At 43.7% G+C, this 20,963-nt stretch overlaps 1 protein-coding gene across 1 annotated transcript in view; it reads left to right on the forward strand.

Annotated features, from left to right (window-relative positions):
- The window catches only part of WASF1 (WASP family member 1), a 435,184-nt gene that overhangs the window by 263,283 nt on the left and 150,938 nt on the right, over positions 1–20,963 (forward strand). Inside the window, exon 2 of the mRNA XM_086927387.1 lies at positions 16,983–17,142. Within this exon, the coding sequence (XP_086783513.1) occupies positions 17,010–17,142 (133 nt within the window). The 5' untranslated portion in view covers positions 16,983–17,009. The remainder of the gene's footprint in view (positions 1–16,982; positions 17,143–20,963) is intronic.

Consider the following 20,963-nt stretch of genomic DNA (forward strand, 5'->3'; position numbering starts at 1 on the left):
TGAATGCTCAATCAAAGCCACTCATAAACACCTGGCATAGCTCAAGCTTCAAAGTATGAACAGAAATAAATACAGATAAACACCAACATTATAAAATAGCTAACTTTTGGGGAATGCAAGATTAAGTAAAGCATGTGAAATAAGTGAGGAACTAAACACTGTAGCTCATTCCACCTTGCTACAGTGTCTGAATGATGGAGGAGTTTCAGGGGCTGCGCTTGGGTGGATCCAGTCTTTCCTGACAGGCAGATGCTTTCAGGTCCGCCAGGGAGAGTGTTACTCTAGGGAGATTGGGTTGGGCCAGGGCGTGCCGCAGGGCTCGTCCTTGAGCCCGACTCTGTTTAATCTGTATGTCTCCCCGCTGGCGGCCATAGTTGAAAGCTTTGGACTACGCCTGGTGTCCTACGCCGACGACACGCAGCTGGTCATCTCCCTCTCACGCGTACCTGGTCTGATGGCGGACAATTTCAGAGTGTGCATGCAAGAACTGGCAACCTGGATGTCCGCCAACTGCCTGAAACTTAATGGCAGTAAGACCGAGGTGCTCGTGGTGGGGAGATGCCCATCTGTATGGACGTCGGCTTGGTGGCCGCCCTGCCTAGGAGAGACACCTGTTCCCTGCCAGGAAGTAAGGAATCTTGGGGTGTGGTTGGACGTTGACCTTGCCTTTGGCCCCCAGATTGGTCGAGTGGTGGGGGCATGCTTCGGAGTTTTAAGAACTCTGAGAAAGGTTTTGGATTTTCTGCCCATTACTGCTCGCCGGACGCTGGTGCATGCCTTAGTCACCTCACGCCTGGATTACGGCAATTTGCTGTATCTGGGGGCGACTGGAAAGGTTCTCAATCGCCTCCAGGTGCTGCAAAATGCTGCCGCTCGCCTCGTTCTGAGGCTTCCAAGAAGATCATCCTCAAAGGCAGCACTCCAGGCCTTGCACTGGCTTCCTGTTAGGAGCAGGGTGGAATTCAGAGCTCTTGCCACGTGTCACCGCATTCTGGGTGGCAAAGCCCCTGCCCCGTTACAGAGTCTTGTCACCAGGTATGAGCCCACAAGGACTCTGCGCTCCTCCTGCACAGGTCTCCTGAAAATTCCAAAAATTAAGAAAGCGCGTATGGGGGGGAAGGTCTTTCAGATATCTGGTAACGAAGCAGTGGAATGACCTTCCATCAGAGTTACGCTTGGAGTCCTCAGAATCCATGTTTAGAAGAAAACTTAAGACTCACTTATTCAGACGGTAGACGGTTGTGCTGGCTGCTTGGACTGCTTACCCCACTTTTCATAGCGCGGGGACACGCCTGTAGGCGTAAACCAGGCACTTTACAAATTTCCCTAATAATAATAATAACAATAAATGGCTGAAATGCATTCCTTTGACGTTTTTAACATTCATTTTTTGCAAGTCAATCCCTATTTTTGACATCAATGCTAACTTAGGGACATGTACACAGGGCCAGTTTTAATGTCACACATTAGAGTACTGGTCAATGTAAGCACATGTTCCACAGTAAGCACATATCTCTCGCTTTGGGCCTGACTCGGATATTTGGATCCATTTCACAAGGGAACAAGAGCGAACACTGCTCTTTATTTGGATCCATTTCACAAGGGGCAAATGCCGCAGCTCCACTTCTAAAGAAGCGAGCAATGTGCAGCGAGGGCCTGGGGTGTCACAGTGGGGGAGGTAAGCGTGATGAGGGATCTCGGCACAATATACAGAACACAGCCTTAGCTTGCAAACACTTACCAATACAGAGAACAAGGCACTGGATCAGACGTGGTTGCATCGAATATGTGACGTTTTCCCGCAAACAATTACCCCGCGTACCATCACTCTGCAAATATTATACCGCAAATACAATCATCCCGCAAATTATCACAACGCAAACTTTTACAACGTCTATGCCTTTACCACGCATGCCATTACAACGCAAAGGAATGCATTTTAAAGGTATACTCATTGTAAAAGTTTTAAAGGTAAGTGAGAGTACACTACCCTACCCTACACCCTAATGTAGAACCCCTGCACAACCCACCCTCTAAACCGAGTCCTTTCCCTACATTTACACTACCCAGCACAACCCCCCAAAACTACCATAAACCACTTTTCTTCCCTACACAAACACTACAACACTACCTTAATACACTACCCCTGCACGAGCCTACCACTACACAGACACCACATCACTACCCTACACTATACAAACACTACCCTAAAACACTACCCTACACTACAACACTACCCTAAACCCTAAAACACTACCCCCAACATGACCCTACACTACACAAACACCACAACACTACCCTAAACCCTAAAACACTACCCCAGCATGACCCCACACTACACAAACACCCACCACAACTACACTAAACCCTAAAACACTACCATACATTATACAAACAATACAACAATACCCTAAACCCTAAATCACTACTCCCAGCATAACCCTACACTACACAAAACACCATAACACTACCCTAAACCCTAAAACACTACCCCAGCATGACCCTACACTACACAAACACCACAACACTACTCAAAACCCTAATACACTACCCCCAACACAACCCTACACTACACAATCACTACAACAATTCCCTTAATCCTAAAACACTTCCCTGCACGACCCCCAACACTACCTGACACCCTAAAACACTACCCTACAACCTACACTACATAATCACTAAACTACCCTAAACCCTACACTACACAATCACTACAACAATTCCCTTAACCCTAAAACACTACCCTGCACGACCTCCGACACTACCTTAAACCCTAAAACACTACCCTACACTACCTTACACCACACAATCACCACAACACTACCCTAAACCCTATAACACTACCCCCAGCACGACCCTACACTACACAACCACCACAACACTACAGTACACTACACAATCACTACCCCAGCACGACCCCCCGACCCCTAAAAAAATGAACCCAAACCCCCTTACCTCTCTCTCGTCGTGGTTCCTCTCTCCTCCTGGTTCCTTCTTCATGAAGTTTTTTTTACAACGCGTGTGCATTTACCATACATGCCGTTACAACGTAATTCGTTGTAAAGGCATGCGTGGTAAATGCACAAGCATTGTGAAAAAATGCGGAGTGATGGTATGCGGGGTCAATGTTCTCGCGGAGTAATGGTATGCGGAGTCAAAGCCCGCGGAAAAAAAGATTCGTAGTAAACGTGGATTACCGGTTGCATCCACTCTCACTTATGACAAAAGGGTGGGATCTATGCCTTTGAATGACGGACGACTGAAGTCATGCAGGGATGAAGTCTCCTATGCCCAAAACCATGACGCTTATTGCGTAACTGGCCTACATTGTACATATAACCTTAGACCACAATGGCAATGAAGTGTTTTAAAACAGAAAGCCCTGCTCGTGCATCACATTAACCCCTTCGCTGCTGATGACGAGCTCAGCTCGTCATCAGCCACGGTGGTCGTGTGCTGATGACGAGCTGAGCTCGTCATGTAACGCGGCTTTTGGAAAAAAGCCGCACAGCAGAAAAATTACCGCCGCAGCAATGTGGTTAAGAACGTTGAATTACTGCCTGGCCTCCTTCTCCTGCTTCAGAGCGAGGCAGTGAAGGCAGCCTGAAACCAATACCCCAGACTTAAATACATCAATTTATTTAGAGACACAATCGTATCTCTAATTAGTTTGATCAATTAAATAATTTTTTATGTAAATGTGATTGGATAGGAATTTTCAGAGGGGCGCAGCCCCAAAGTCCTAATGGAGAAAACACCCCTGGAACTTAGAGACCCCAGAGGAGCATTATGTTTGCAAGTGCACAACAGTTGAAGACAGTGATCCTATTTCATACTTAGGGTGCATTTAGGCATGATGAGGGGGCTTTTCCTTAATCTCTTTGGAAGTGCATTTCATACACAGGTCAACCCTATCTCAGTAAATGCATTAGGCTTTGTTTGGATATTGCCATTATCAGTTTTGAGCAATTCCATGCAGCCTCCAAATGGCTTAAGGACATTAATCAAGATCATGGTCGTTATAGCCACATGTTTGAGCTTATACTTAACCTAGTTTGCATTGTTTTTTTCTAGGTGTTTTCTAAATCGGGTGCTTACACCCACTCCCCTCCAAAGGCCAAGCAGTAAATGAAAATGCCTTTAAATCTGTATTTATCTTGTCACCTTGGTGTGCTTCAAAGACAGAGGTCAAATGTCAGGCTATGCTTTCTGATAATTCCTGCTAATGTTCTTTAACATGGGGATCTGTATTTTTGCAAACTCCTCTCACTTTGCAGTGAGATACATTTTTTTAAAGCGAATTCGCACGACAATCTTGCTCGGGTACAGAGAGTGTGGAAGGAAAGGCTGTAGGATGTAAATTCTTTGTAATACACTACAAAATATAAAAATCCAAAAATGAACTTCACACATTCAGCAGTTAGCAAAGCAAAAATGAAGCACATTTGTTTGTGATCCTGAAGTGTGATGCATACAAAGATTTTAATAGGATCGAAATCAATCAAGACCCTTTACTTGGCATTCCATAAATTATAAATATTCAACGAAACCTGGTTTCTATACATTATCATTTGTGTCCAATATAGTTTATTCAGTAATGTGCAAGTGTAGTGGCCATTTCAAGGAAAATGTGCTGTCTGTAAATTACCGTGTGCTACCACACAACACTTTAGTTACATAAAAAAATTGTCTGCTCCATGTCAACTAACGCTAGCTGGGTCGCAAAAGTTTGTGTTAAAAATTGAGTTGTGGTTCTAAAATGTTTTGGAAACATTGCAAAAGAGAGAATATCAACTTGCAATTCATATTTATGAAAATTATGACATTCAATCGTTTCTTTATTGTTCCTCACTACAAAAAGAGTGTAAATGCATGTTTTATATTTATACTTTGCTTTTATTAGGCAAGATAGAATTTGAATGGTGATCATGTTTTTAAAAAAGAAAATGGATTAGAACGCCGGTTTCAGTTATTGAACTTGGTTGGAAGTGGGTCATGGAAGCATAAAATAACACTTTTTTGGAACTGTGCCTCAGTGCCTGTGTTAGCCATGTTAATAATCATATGCTAACTCCTTTATAAATAATTGTACAATTCAAAGATATACATACAATATAAAAACAATACATGAATCAAAATTTCGATCCCGTACCCATCCATCCCAGCATAATTTGAGAGTACTATTTGAGGACCCAGTAAAGTTTATTACTAGTATTAAAACAATAAATACAATTATAAAATCTAAGATCATGGAAGGTCCATCAAGAATATCATAATCGCAACTGTAGAGTATTATCAATTCATTTAAACAGAGTTTTTTTTACATGATGTTATTTCCTTTTTAAAATATGTATAAAATTATCGACATTACCAGCATTAAAATCAGAACTCCAGATCATGCCTTTTAGAGCTTATTATTTACTCTACAAACGGTTGATCAAAAAGCAGCTAAAACTTAAAACCCCTTCTCCTCCTTATTAGATCTACGCAAAAGAGGTACCTGCTTATACTAAAGACAGATTGAGTAGTTTCGGTTCGCAGTATTCTTTCCACCTTACTGAAACGTCTAAATCCCAGGAGGCGACAAATAGGTTTTATCCATTTTCTCCTAGGATGGATGTAATCCGGACAAAAGAATAGTATATGTGCTTCATCCTCTTGGGCACCTATACTACAAAATTCACAGCTGTCAGCGTTTTCCCTTCCTGCTTTGCACACCCATTTTGTAATGTTTACTTAAATTTGGAGGATGCCATAGCGGAATTTTAAATACAGGGATTTAACAAGACCTGTTAAAAATTCATCCATAAAGGGCTCAAATTTACTGTCTGTTTTCATTCCAAGATACCTCAAAGATAAGGTGCCTAATTTGGGGTTATCTAGATGGGAGTTTTGAACGAACGCCCAATAACTTGGTTTTAGCACTTTTTTGCAACTCAAAGTTAGGCTTTCAGGGTCTTCCGAGTAATGTCTCAGCCCCAACTCAGTGATTCAATCCTCGATGTGGGTCAGCCATGCCAGCCTCGTGTTGTTTTTTATTCTCAGAATTTCCTTTAATGCTTCTCTATAATGGACTAGTTCGTCTGTTGACCACAAGCGGACCCAACATAATAAGGGCCGTAGAACCGCGTGGTCATCAGTACGGTGGATGTGTAGGTCCATTGTAAGAGGAAGTATAGGTGTACGCCTTGAAATACTTATTACATTTCTAAAGAAGATATTCTCTTGTATCATAAAGGTATGATTTACTGCGTAACCCCATAGTTCCGCCCCATAGAGAGAAGCAGATTGTGCCTTGTGTTTGTATAGCTCCAGTACTGGGGAAACAACTTTTGATTAGCTGCTCTTATGCCTCCTTGCTATCTGGACCAAGTTCTGGATAAGGATAGTTTTACTTTTGTCTATTTGGGGTTTCCAGTCTAGTTTGGTATCTAAGGTAATGCCTAAATAGTGAAAATTGTGCACATATTCAATCCTATCTGTATTAACAATCAAAGTCTTTTCAAATGTTCTATGCGGGTTGACTGCCATATTTTTGGTTTTGGATGAGTTAATCTCCAGTCCTTTGGTTTCGCAGTAGATTCTAAAAGTGTCAAGTAGGTTTTGTAGGCCTTTGGGCGTCTGTGATATTAAAATGGTGTCGTCTGCGAACTGGAGTGCAGGTACATGAGCCCCGTCCAACTTGGGAGAATCATGTTCGCAGCCCAAGAGGGAATCTGGAATATCGTTCACATACAAAGAGAACAATGTGGGGGCCAACACGCACCCTTGTCTTACACCCCTGTTTATATTTATACGATCTGTCAATTCACCATTTGGACCCATCTGACCCTGGCAAAGTTGGCCTCATGCAGCCTAACGATCTGTGCCAAAAGTTCCCCATGGACACCCTGATCCCTTAATCTTGTCCACAGGGCGTTTCTGGGGACCAGATCGAAGGCTGCCCTGAGGTCAACAAATGTAATATACAAGTGCGCCCTTTTTATTTTAATATACTTCCAGATGATACAAAGGAATCTAAACACCTGATCGATTGTGCTAATTTTTTCTCTAAAACCTGCCTGGTACTTGGTTAGGATACTATTTTCCCCAATCCAAGAACTCAGTTTAATAAAAATTTGCCTTGCAAATACCTTTTGTAGGACGTCAATTAGACTGATGGGTCTGTATTGAGCCGGGGTCATACGGTCTCCCTTCTTAAAAATGGCTTCAATCTCTGCACCCCGCCATGTATCAGGGATAGGAGCACCCTTTGCAATGGCATTGCACAGACCGTTAAATTACAGTGTGCTACCACACAACACTTTAGTTACATAAAAAAATTGTCTGCTCCATGTCAGTTAACGCTAGCTGGGTCGCAAAAGTTTGTTCTCAAAATTGGGTTGTGGTTCTAAAATGTTTTGGAAACACTCCAAAAGAGAGAATATCAACTTGCAATTCATATTTATGAAAATTATGACATTCAATCGTTTCTTTATTGTTCCTCATTACAAAATGAGTGTAAATGCATGTTTTATATTTACACTTTGCTTTTATTTGGCAAGATAGATTTTGAATGGTGATCATGTTTTTAAAAAGAAAAGAAAGCCTGTTTCAGTTATTGAACTTGGTTGGAAGTGGGTCGTGGAAGCATAAAATAACACTGTTTTGGAACTGTGCCTCAGTGCCTGTGTTAGCCATATTAATAATCATATACTAACTCCTTTATAAATAATTGGACAATTATATTTTACAACTAGCTGAAATTTGCAAGATCATGTTAGACTCTTAAGTGTTATGGGCCCATTACTTTAAGTTGTTTACTTGTGTAAGTTCGGCTTGCATGCACATTATTCGGGTTTACACTCATTAAAGTATTTAATCGCATGGGATAGAAGTGCAGTCTACGGCGAAGACTGGCGTGAAGCCTGTATACATATGAGAGAGATAGCGATCAGGTGGAATTTAGACTAATTCAGTTAAAGATTTTGAATTGCATGTACTACGCTAGGGAAAAATTAATGAAATGTGAGAGGTCAGGGGATGACAGACACCTTAGGGATTGTAATTCCACAGGGAACCAAATTCATATTTTATGGGATTTGGTGTAATTCATCGGCACACTTTCTCTACCTTAAATATCACTTATGGAGCACACCAACAACCAGGAATGGAAGCAGTGTAGTTCCAATACGAACTTTAGTGGTACCGGACTGGAGCTGTCCCTCTCGAGATCAGTAGCAGGTGATGAACATTTTATTAAGAATGACAGAGAAGGGTTATACGTTCAAAGCTTTATATAAGAAATTTTTCGGTAGGTTACAAAATATATAATTAGGGAAATGCATCAGCAAGTCATAAGTACAAATAACTCAGTACAATTATAGGTGAAATCCGGCATAGATTTGCCTTCTAAAAGTGGGGAAGTGGGAGTGTCTTCTCCCACTCCCAAAAGAAAATTATTTCCATTAATAGTACTTCAGACAAAAAACGTCATACATTCTACATGGGTATACGTTTATTATGAAATGCACCAATAGTGAACAAGCAGTTAGAAACAATTAACTACAGAATGCATTCGATGATTCTCTCATGGTATTATGGAATGTGCAGAAATTCTCGTGGTTAGTTTGGCAGCCCAGTGGATACATTGTTTGCCCATAGCCTGGGACAGTTGAAGTGTCGTCGGTAGACAGCAATGAGGTCTCTGGGAACAGTTTTCAGTTTGTTAGTGTGAGTCTTGCAATTCTTTATGCGGAACGAAAGAAAAAAACAACAATGACACACAATCTTGGTGACATTGGTACATGGTGGAGGACATTGTAAACAACTCGAGTTAGCATAAGCCCAAATTGCGATGCATTTCAAGTGAAAGGAGATCAGCTCCCACAAAAGTTGAGCACCACAGTGGTAGGATTCTAGTAGACACTTTTCCACTACCAGCACACCTAGCAGTCATAGGTAGCTGGTGAGATGTCACAAGACCAAGATACAAAAGAGTATTCTGTAATTTAGCACTAATGGTGCCTAGACAAAATATTGCAAAAGGGTTGGGAAAACATGGGGTACCAACGGTGGAGGTCTGGAAAATAAATATGGCTGGTGTATAAAAAGTGGTAAGAGTCAAGGGATGGCCCTAACAATTTAAAAAAAATGTGGGTAGATGAAGAGGACTCCAAGGGCTGAAGTCCTTAGAGCAATTCTCTGCCCGCTCTGCCAGAGGATGATAACCAATTAACATGCTGATGAGTTTAGGATTAGTAGGTGAATTCTGAGGTAAATTATGTAACTGGATCTAACATTTCAACTTTGGACTAAGCTATTAGTGGCATGTATTATGATCACACTTAATGGTGCAATCATGTGTTTCTGTGTGTAGTGGGTCATTAATATAGTGCGAAGATATCTGACATGCAAATGAGACATAAATGCTAATAATAAGTTAATAAAATGTTATTTAAAAAAAAAGAATTTACTGACATGAAGATTTGCCTGTGAGCAAATGTGTTCACGGGCTGGTGCAGATGGGGAGTTGTAGTCTCAAGGGTCGAATGCCAGTGAGTTTGAAAGACCCGCAAACTTAAATGTTTAAGGGTATTCCCCAGTTCCTCTCCTGCCCCTTCCAGCTCTTGAAAACATGTATTACGTGCAGTGTCTCTACTATAGTCATGGTTAACTGGTTGTTTTTAAGGGCGTTGGTGCACTGGTAATGTGATTCTGGCCTGGACTAAGATCTTCTTATTGAAATGCGTTGCCAAATAAACATTCTTCCATAAGACGCATCTGAGGTGCAAGCCTTCTTTGTAACATGGATCCAGTGGCATAACTTCTCTTCTTCAATTCCTAAATGGTTCCTGCAACTGTTAATGTGCACTGGCCTCGTTAGGTGGAAGAGACTGGAGTTCTTCGTGGCTTTGTTTTCTCAGTCTGAACATCATAATCATATGGATACATGTCTAACTTTCGCAGCAATCAGTCCTCTTTACCACAACCGTTCTCTGACATTCTAGGGGCTTATGCTGAAGGTGGTTGGGCCTACATGTCTTGTGGACAAAATAAACATGAAAACGTGTTATCCTTGATCCCAAGTCCTGGGGGTCTGGCAACATAAAGTACCCCCACTGCCCTTTTGCAAACACAACCTGTTTTCCAGTTTAGTTGGCGTAGCTGAAGCTTCTAGACCAAAAAGCTCACTGTCTATCTTGGTTTCATGAAATGGTTCATCTGCAAGCCTCTTTGTTATAATATGAATGTCTGGTCTTACCTATTGCTCTCACAAAAAACACTTCAGTGTTTCTGCTTCAAACCCATGTTTAGTTTTACTAGTTGTAAATAGAGGACTTGTGGAATTTGTATAAACATTTGTGACATAAGAATATGGTTAGAGTGTTAGCCTTTCTTTATCCTTTGAGCTGCCGTATATCCCTATGTGTGGTACTGTTTTACAGGGAAGTGTGTTGGACATATGTTTGCTTTGATAGTGCTTTACTTTTTAAGGAGAAGATAATTGGTTTCCTATCAAACTTGGCCAAATTTTACTGTCACAGAGAACACTGAGAGAAAAGAGAAGACTGCATAATGTAGATTGGAGAAAGCCTGGTTGGTAACAGAAAAGTAACAATGGACCACAGTTATGGATACGTTACAAAAAATGACAATAAGCATCTTGAAACTCAAACTCCATCGTCAAAGAGCTCTCCAATCCCAACGCTGGAAACAACGACATCACCCCTTCGCAAGACCTCTGCAACTCCCTCGCCTCCTTCTTCCACAACAAGATCGCGGACATACACAACAGCTTCAGCACCCAACCGACGAACGCCACGACCAACCACCGCCCCCCACCACCACCCTCCGCGCCTGGACTCCGGTCAGCACCGAAGACACCGTCCGCACGATGAACTCCATCCACTCCGGATCTCCGACCGACCCCTGCCCTCACCACGTCTTCAACAAGGCCGACGCTGTCATCGCACCCCACCTGCGGGACATCATCAACACCTCCTTCGATACCGCTACCTTCCCGGAGAGCTGGAAGCACGCCGAACTCAGCGCTCTACTCAAGAAACCATCGGCTGACTCCACCGACCTCAAGAACTACCGCCCCATCTCGCTGCTCCAGTTTCCTGCAAAAGTCATCGAGAAGACCGTCAACAAGCAGCTGGCCGCCTTCCTCGAGACGAGCGGATCCCTCGACCCCTCGCAGTCTGGCTTCCGGGCCAACCACAGCACCGAGACCGCCCTGATCGCAGTCACCGATGACATCCGAGCGCTGCTCGACAACGGAGAAACAGCGGTCCTCATCCTCCTAGACCTCTCCGCGGCCTTCGACACTGTCTGCCATCGTACCCTAGTACAACGCCTCAGCAACGTCGGAGTCCAGGAGAAGGCACTGGAGTGGATCATCTCCTTCCTCGCCGGGAGGACACAGAGAGTCCGCCTCCCCCGTTCAGATCTGAAGCCACCAAAGTCATCTGCGGCGTCCCTCAGGGCTCCTCGCTCAGCCCAACCCTCTTCAACATCTACATGAGCCCACTCGCAGACATCGCACGCCAGCACAACCTCAACATCATCTCCTACGCCGACGACACCCAGCTGATCCTCTCCCTTACCAACGACCCCGCCACCGCCAGAGCCAACCTTCACCAAGGGATGAAAGAGGTAGCCGAATGGATGAAGAACAGCCGCCTGAAACTGAACTCGGACAAGACGGAAGTCCTCATCCTGGGATCCTCACCCTCCGCCTGGGACGACTCCTGGTGGCCCCCCGCCTTAGGCAGCGCACCCAAACCAACAGACCACGCACGAAACCTGGGCTTCATCCTGGACTCCTCCCTCTCCATGACCAGACAAATCAACGCCGTCTCCTCGTCGTGCTTCAACTTCCTGCGCATGCTACGCAAGATCTTCCGGTGGATCCCCACCGAGACCAGGAAGACGGTCACCCAGGCCCTCGTCACCAGCCGTCTGGACTACGGCAAGACCCTCTACGCCGGAACCACCGCCAAACTCCAGAAGAGACTCCAGCGGATCCAGAACGCCTCAGCACGACTCATCCTAGACATCCCCCGTCGCAGCCACATCTCCGGACACCTGAGAGATCTGCACTGGCTCCTGGTCAACAAAAGAATCACCTTCCGTCTCCTCACCCACGCACACAAAGCCCTACACAGCCAAGGCCCAGGATACCTCAACAGCCGGGTCAACTTCTACGCTCCCAAACGCCAGCTTCGCTCGACCAGCCACGCCCTCGCCGCCGTCCCCCGCATCCGTAGAACCACCACAGGGGGACGGTCCTTCTCCTACCTCGCCGCCAAGACTTGGATCTCCCTCCCCACCCACCTTCGCCTGACCCAGGACCACCTCGCCTTCAGGAAGCAACTCAAGACCTGGCTGTTCGAGCAGTAACCGACCCCCCCCCCCCCACCCCCCAGCGCCTTGAGACCCTCTGGGTAAGTAGTGCGCTATATAAATTCGATGATTGATTGATTGATTGAAGGTGGACGAAATCCGAGAGCTTGGCACATGCATAAAAGAAAAATGAACCAAAAGTGTAGCACTATTTTTAGTTCCCTAACAGGAGAAAGTTGTTGTCAGATGCCTGAATGCCCAAAAATATTAGTTTGATTTCAAAAATTCATCTGTGCTTCAGATAGGTTGCGTTCATCTTGGAATTGAGTCCATGGTATAATTCCAATCTATGAGTGATATGAAACATGTGCTCTTTTAAATGTTGGAAAGGTGGCAGCCATTTGTGAGTGTCCATGATCACATGACTGTACTAGTTGCTGATGTTTAAGTAACATTCTGCATGAATAAATGTACCATACATCTTCTTAAAGTCCTTCCGTCATTTCATCCTAGACTGGAAATGTTATTTTTAGAGCCTTTAGATGTAATAGAGAAACTTCACCTAGGAGTAATCAAGTAGTCAGTAGAATAAAAAAAATGCCCAGGATATCATTCCAGATACCTTCTTGTGCCCAAAAAGACTGAGAGCATCAGATTGGAACTAGATTTTTTTAGACCTATAATCGCTTCTCATAATGGAATCTTTCCACGTGATCAGACCTTAGATAATTGAAGAGAGGTGACATATGTAGGATGTGTACTTCCATTTCCTAATCAAGGTAGAAGATTGCTGGTCCTTGGGGTTATCAGTTAAGATCAGCTCTGTTAGTAAACATGTCTGCTCTTTGACTTTGTGTTTTGCACAGAGTGTTCACAAAGGTTGTATCAGTGATGGTGGCAGCCAGTCATCATCCCTTGGAGATATATATGGCCATATTTGGACGACAGGCTAACCAAATTTCAATCTGCAACTTGCCAGACAAACTTTCATTTGATTTGCAACACTGACGGATTTGGGGTTCAGTTAGCCAGAAACAGTGCTATTGGATGCCATCCCAGAGATTTTTTTCAAGCAGTGAGAGACTGCTTGCCATAGGTGGTTCTGTACTTCCACCTCTTGAGTGAATTATTTTTCGGAATCTGGTAGTAATTTATTTTTCCAATCATCCTGTGACTTTCGATTTTACAGACGTTTAGGCTTAATGGCCTCTAGCATTGATGCTTTGCAATTAGGTTCACTGCTGATGAGGATTGTGTTGCATCGTTTTGTCAAAATGGGTTCAGTCTGTAGAGCGTTAATCAAAGAACATTGCGACTTCTAGACATGTACCGAAGTCTCCTTACTGCTGAACTTTTAACTCCAATATTTTGAAAGGGCATATGTTTGTCTCGAATTCTTTAAATCTCAGCAGCAGTGGATTTATCCTAGTAATGTATGGGAGCTCAGTGCCATAGCCACCAGCCTCAATAAAGAAATCTTCACATCAATCACCTATAGATAGGTCAGTTTTCTCCCCCTAAAGTCCTCCCAATTTAGTGGGGGACAATTTTACAAGCCTCATGGGCACCACTGATGCACTATTTTACTTAAACAAGTACTGGAGAAGCTGGTTTCATTCTCCAAATTTCCTTAATCCAATGAACCCTTTCTTGTAGTCAAGAGATTAACTAACTCCTTGCTCTCCATGTCACTGTTCGTTTACGGAACTCCTGCTTCTCTTGCAAAACTGCTAGATGCTTTCAAAGATTCCACATCTTCTGAAAATTCAACATAAGTAAGGTTGGGCATTAGAAAAAAAGCATCCACGTAACATGTGCAACAAGAAAAAATTCCAGCATGAGGCAATACAGAAACGCAGTACTCGCACCCGCATTTGAGGGGCCACTCCACATAACGGGTTTTCTAGGCATGATATGTGAAAGGCGGAACTGTCACATATACATGAAGCTGGGCCTTAACTGATGCGCTTGTCAGACCTTAGCCAAATCTGCAACTCACCCAGGGGACAGCACTAAGCATGGGCGGAAAATCCGTTCCGCTCGCGGATTTTGCGGATTTTCGGTAAATTCGCGAACTCTCGCGAATTTACAGAAAATCCGCAAATTCGCACGCAGCGGATTTTTTTGCTTGGTGATACAATATTGCGGCGTGCGGCGTTCACTTACCGTCATTCAGCGTTTGCCGAGTTGTTTTTCTCGATATTTTGCGAGTGCTGCGCCATTTTGGATCTTGCTGCGGGATCCCGTGGGAGTTTGGCGACGCCTCGCGAGAGTTCGCAATTGCGAACATGTAGATGCGGCGGGCAGCAACAATCTCGCACTCGCGAAATTACAAAATTTGCAATTCTGCACAAGAAATCCACCAGCAAGCAGCATAAACCTTCTGAAAATGATGATTTTTATCAGAATAACTCCTCAGGTTGACATTTGCCTGCACTTTTTTGGATTTGAGGCCTTTTTGACTTTCTTTGGATCACTTTTGGATTAGAAATCAACTTTCACTAGTAAGTTTGTTTGGGGCATTACAGTTGCTGTTCTGCAGATAAACGAGTTTTGCAAAACTGAAAGCACTCAGCAGGTGCAAAAGTTCAAACTCATCATTAGTACCCATTCCCTGTAGTGCTTCCTGAGGGGCCCCTCCAAAGTTCAGTTGCCTACGTTTGTTTGGGGCATTACAGTTGCTGTTCTGCAGAAAAACGAGTTTTGCAAAAATGAAAGCACTCAGCAGGTGCAAAAGTTCAAACTCATCATTAGTAACCATTCCCTGTAGTGCTTCCTGAGGGGCCCCTCCAGAGTTCAGTTGCCTACTTGCAACTATTCTATGACCCTGCTCTGACCCTCACAGCAGGCTCATAGAATAGCTACAAGTAGGCCACAAAGGTCCTGGGAAAAAAAATTGGACTGCAACAGAAAGCAAATTACAGATAAGGAAGCAGGTGCCAGACAGGAAGCTTGAATTCAGTGACACATTAATCAACCCCAAATAAATTCATGTCAGTTGAAGCAGGGCAGGTGTGCTTGCTTTCCCCCCCCATAATCTACAGTGATGAACCAGAAATTAATTCATGTCAGTTGAAGCAGGGCAGGTGTGCTTGCTTTCCCCCCCCCCCATAATCTACAGTGATGAATCAGAGGGTGGCAGTGATGTACCAGAGGGTGGCATGGGTGAATCAGAGGGTAGCAGTGGTGAAACAGAGGGTGCTGTGAACCTGTGATGATGAACCAGACGTAGAAACAACAAAGTCGCGACCGTTGCGAGCCGACAAGTAAGTTCGCAATTGCGAACTGGTACAAAACCCTCGCTAACTGGCAGAAACCCTTGCGAACACAAAAAAAATCCGCAAATTCGCGAGAGTTCGCGGATTTTGCGGATTGCGAGTTCGCAAATACGCAAATTCACGAATGCAAGATTCGCAAAATTCGCCCATGCTTAGACAGCACACCCTTTGTCACCCTAATGGGCACATAATTGCACCACGTAACGAGCCAAGGCTTCGAGACATCTACCGCTAACTCAATTCTTAACACCTTAGCTGCGTCGAAAGTTCAGCACCCAGTGCTGAACGTTCGAATAACGAGCGCTGGCCTGTCGGCCAACGGTCGTGCGCAGCACTGGGGAGGTAGCGCTCGCGACGACCGTTGGCCGACGGCAGCGCTTAAGGGGTTAAGCACTATCTTTCTACCAGCTGATGGCCCATTGCTCTGTGGAGATGGGAAGCACTCTTCTGTTTCACGTACTGAGAGGAAATGTTATTTGACTCAGGTATGCCTGTTCCCCTTCCCGCTCTAATGGTTGTGATATGAAATGTAAATTGATACTTGTATAGCGCACTACTCACCCGCAAGGGTCTCAAGGCGCTTGTACGAATACCGCTGTGGAACCCATCCTGGCTTTCCCTGTGAGGCGTCCACTCCTGGGCACCCCCATGGTGGAGGCCAGGCATCCTTAGCGTTGGGGGGGCCGTTGTGGAGATTAAGCAAGCTATTGCCCAGAGTTGCAGAGTGGGACTCGATGATTGGAATAGGCACCGAGGCGAGAATTATCAGGTCAGTGGAATTTTGAGCCCAAGACCCGCTGAGGCAGGGAATTGAACCCTGATCCCGGGCTAGACCTCTGCATCAGGGTCTGCCGCTCTAATCATTGAGCCACACTTCTCCACTTGAGCCACACTTCTCCACATATGAAGCATATGTAAAAGTAAAAGGGGGCAGAAAAAGGGTACTAAAATCACCGAATAAGAAATCTTTGCTTTTCTCCTCCCTTGTTAAGCAAAGTATTTACTGATTTTGACACATAATAATGATTGTAAATGTTATTCAAAAAGTGTATGCTTTTACCACATTTTGTTTACATACTCAAGGGAGTCAACAACCCTGTTTATTAAAAAATATATATCAACCTCTTGTTAAGAAAAGGCCAGCAATTGTGTTTGAGGATCTTTCGATAATAAAATGAAATAAAAACTAAAAAGAGCTTAGCGCTTGGATGAGTAGGTATAACACTCAAGGATGTGCACTGTTTGAAAGAGTAAGATATTATGTCACCTCTGTAAATTTTCACAGAGGCACATTTTACCTAGAGGTTTAAAGATTGTCCCCATGGGTTTGACCATTTCCCGCTAACACTGTTTCTGCCTCTGTTCATTCTGCAGGTGCCAGCTTCCTGAAATTACCTCAAGATGCCACTGGTGAAACGGAACATAGACCCAAGGCATTTATGTCACACCGCACTGCCAAGAGCCATCAAGAATGAACTGGAATGTGTGACAAACATATCCTTATCAAATATTATCAGACAGCTAAGCAGCCTAAGTAAGTATTTCAATGTGCTTTACTGTTGTTGCAATGGAAACGCTAATTGTGTTGGATTTCAAGGTGATCTCTGTCTCTTATGGTGTCTGTGTTCCAACCTCTTTAATCCCTCAAGGTCCTGCAAGAACTTTCCACGACTATTGCTTTCTAAAGACAGATGCCATCTGAAGTTGCTATGCTTGGGCAAGGTTCCAGCTGAACCTTATTACATCATGGTAACACAACCATTGAAAATAATCCTGTTTGGGATCCAGCCAGTTCCTGATTTACCTTTTCCCTATATAAGTAGTGAGCAGAGTGGACTTCGGCTATCCACTGTAGAGCTTGTACAGGCTGGGATTTTGCCCATCTAGAATGTGTTCTCCTCCTGTACGCCCTACACATGGCGGTGGATGTGGGCAGTGTTAGTACACTGAGCTGTCTTTTCTTCTGCACTGCCTGCTGCAATTCAACTTCCTTCTATGCTGCCAAGGCCGCTTCCACACACTTTAATGAAAAACGGTGACAGAGTTAAAACAACTGATAATATATACCAGGCAGCAGCACCACCCTATAAATACAGAAAACCTATCGATGTCAATACTGAAAAGAATTTGGTTGTCGGGTGCTGGGCAAAGCAGCATTAACAGGTTCACGCGCAGGAAGAGAGTGGGTCTGATGAGAAGCGCAAGTTTGACAAGTACTTTATGGCTTGGTTGGCACCACAGTAAACAGGGCAATAAGAAAAGCGTGGTGTAGACTTGCCACAATTGTGCCCTATTCTTCTCTGTCGTAATGTTCAGAAGGATGAAGTGGACATTCGGCATCTTTAATTGGGGGAGACTGCCCTGCCCCTGAAAATGGGCTGGGTAGAACTGAAGTAAGCGGTTCCCTAAGCCCCCCATAATAAACAGTGCTTCTGTGGAACTTGATTGCCATTGATACCTTTTTACTCCGATGTCTGTCCTGCGACAGCAGTGGTTGGATTTGTGTATCAAGTATCTACCAATGACATTATGATTAAGCTGTCACTAGACATGGATGCAATAATTCTCTAATCATGTGTCTTTGCACTTTCCGCCTATGGATGATGCAGAATAAAAAAAGAAAATAGCTATTTGCTACAGAGAAACTACCACGAAATATCCCCTTTTCCACACTGAACTGCACAAGAATTCTTCAGAGGCCCTTTTAATTAAAATTGCTATTAATACTGTTTTGTTTATGACTTTGTTTGATTGCATTGCACTGCAAGGTGGCGTGGGAACTTGAATTTTCTTGGGAGGTGAATACTTCTCACATCTCCACCTTAGGCTTGCTACTTCTTTATACACTTCTGATGTCTCTGCACCTCCAGCATTTCTGTGACACATGAATTTATAGTAACAAGACACAGGCTAAAATATTTCACCACTAGCCAACCCCTCTCAAATGATGACATAGCACCTAGACGGGCAAGGAAAGATGATGTCTATTGAGCTGGCGTCATATAGAATGTCATCAAAGCTCCAGCAAGAAGTTTCTACCTATTTCAGAACAGACGTCCGCACTTGGAGCTAGAACTCATCGTCAGCACCACAACACAGTGTGTATTTGAATCTGTAGATATGCGGTCTATAAGTTGCCTGCTCTTGAGACAACTCGTCTAGAAGCTACCACACTAGCTTGGAAATTTGGCTTGCCCCAGGCATTTTGCTTATAAACACCCTTCACATATTTATTAGTTTATTTAATGGATTTATATCATTCTCTCTCTACATAAGGTGTCAGACGCTGCACAATGAAACAATACATAGCTAACAGTGGTTTGCTATGCTATGGGGATTCAGGTTCCATAATAAAAAAACTTGTTGATGTAAATATAAAACAGATGAAGTGCAGGAGAGTGGGTTCAATTCTTCATTTTACAGGAAAGGGGTTCAAGAAGTTGGGGGTCATTCTATGAGACGTTGTGGTTCAGTGCTAGTGATGACCTGAATTTAGGTGTTACAGGCATGGAGAGAGGATGAGGAGGAGGAGAGCTATTTAAATTATTAACGGTGATTTCCTTGGAAAGTAACAGTCTAAAATGTGGAACTTTACTGTGTTGAAGATTGCAACGTTTTAAATAACTCCTAAGTAACAGACGTGACAATACGTGCCTAGTTGGGCCAGTGAAAGGGCTGTGAGCTGTATGCTCATCAATTTTTGAACCATCAGAAATCTGTATTTGAGACATTTGTAAACAAGATCCTAATTTAACTCGTGTGATAGTGCAGTGGTTGCTAACTGCATCTCAGTTTCCACCCTGGAGCGATATGAGGGAGAAGAATTCTAGGCACATTTTCAAGTATGTGATGGATACTTTGACCTGCAGATTCCTCACTGCATGCATCTCCTCAAGCGCAAGACTGCATCTGGAAAAGTTGAAGTAGCTTTCCTGCGCTGGCCACATTCACTAGGACTACTATTCAACATCAGTATCACCCCAGATGTAACATCACAGAGCCTAATATGTTATGTTATAAGATTTTATTGAGCACACATATCACCCGGAGGGGTCTCAAAGCGTTTGACTTAGGGACATGTTAAAAAGGTCAGTAAGATTTTTAAGGAGCACTGGGGAGAAAGTTGACAGAATGTGGGGTGGAACAGGGTCGACAGGGGACCCAGATTTGGTCCTGAGGAGGGCTGCACTAACTTGTTCCTGAGTAAGTTCAGTAAACTCCTATAGAAGTACTATGGCAGGTATCTGTGTGCAATCAGATTAGTTACTTTGCTCTTCGGTGTTGTGATTAAAAAATTGTGTTGTGAATTATGTTGATCTTTTCCTCCTAGAAGGTGGGCAATGTGTCTACCCAGTCCTGTGAGGATGGACTATCAATTTGGCAGGCGGAGGGATTGGTAAATTCTTTTAGTATTTTGTGAAGTTCCTTGTGTGAATTTGTAGCCTTGTCAATTCTGTTAATATTATAGTTTTTTTTGTGCTAACTTTATGTTGTCTAGATAATGTCTATAGATATGTTTATAAGCTAGTCTGTCCTCAGTACTTTTAGTTGTTCTCCATTTACGTTCTGCGTTCCTGTTGGCTAGTTTGTCAGTGTTTAGAGATTCACTGAACCAAGGTGACGCCTTAGACTTGTGTTTTACTTTTGACAAGGGTACAATAATGTCATGGGCCTGTATGTTTGCCTTCTCAAAGACGTCCGCTGCATGGTCAGTGTTCTCAGAGCCTATGAGGAGAGGAGGACTAAAGTTGGGAGAAAAGGCAGCAAGGCTGACTTTTCTCCAGGGCCTGTTTCATTTCTGTTCACTACTAGGATTTTCAGGGGTGGTAGCTATTGGTCAATGTAATTTCAATAGGCTATGGTCAGACCAGATCAGGGGGATAGGAGGTTTCACCATACTGTTGGCTTCATTTGTGAATAGAAGGTCAAGGTTGTGGCTAGCTGAATGGGTGGGTCCAGTCACCTTCTGTGCTAGTCTCAGTGTGTTTTAAGTTGGTGATCAGTTGGCTGGTATCTGTATCAGGAGAGAGTTCAGCACTGAAGTTAAAATCTCAGATGAGCAGAAAATTGTTGGCGCTAGTACCTGTGGGACAATGATCTCGGTCAGACGATTAGTGTAATTAGTTTTAGGACGAGGAGGTCTGTAGACAAGGGCACTTCTCCAGGTTCCCTTGGTTTGTTTTTCAATTCTAAAAATACATACTTCAATCGAATCTGAGGTAATAGTTTCCAAAGTGTTTATCTTCCATCCAGCTCTGAAGGCCAATGCTAGGCCACCCCCTCTTTTGTTCTTTCTGCCGAGTCTAGTTGGTTGATATTCTGAGGGGAAGGCAATTGCCAGGTTAGAAAGGGCCG

This window comes from Lissotriton vulgaris, chromosome 6 (assembly GCF_964263255.1).
Source record: "Lissotriton vulgaris chromosome 6, aLisVul1.2, whole genome shotgun sequence".
In the NCBI taxonomy this organism is placed as follows: Eukaryota; Metazoa; Chordata; class Amphibia; order Caudata; family Salamandridae; genus Lissotriton; species Lissotriton vulgaris.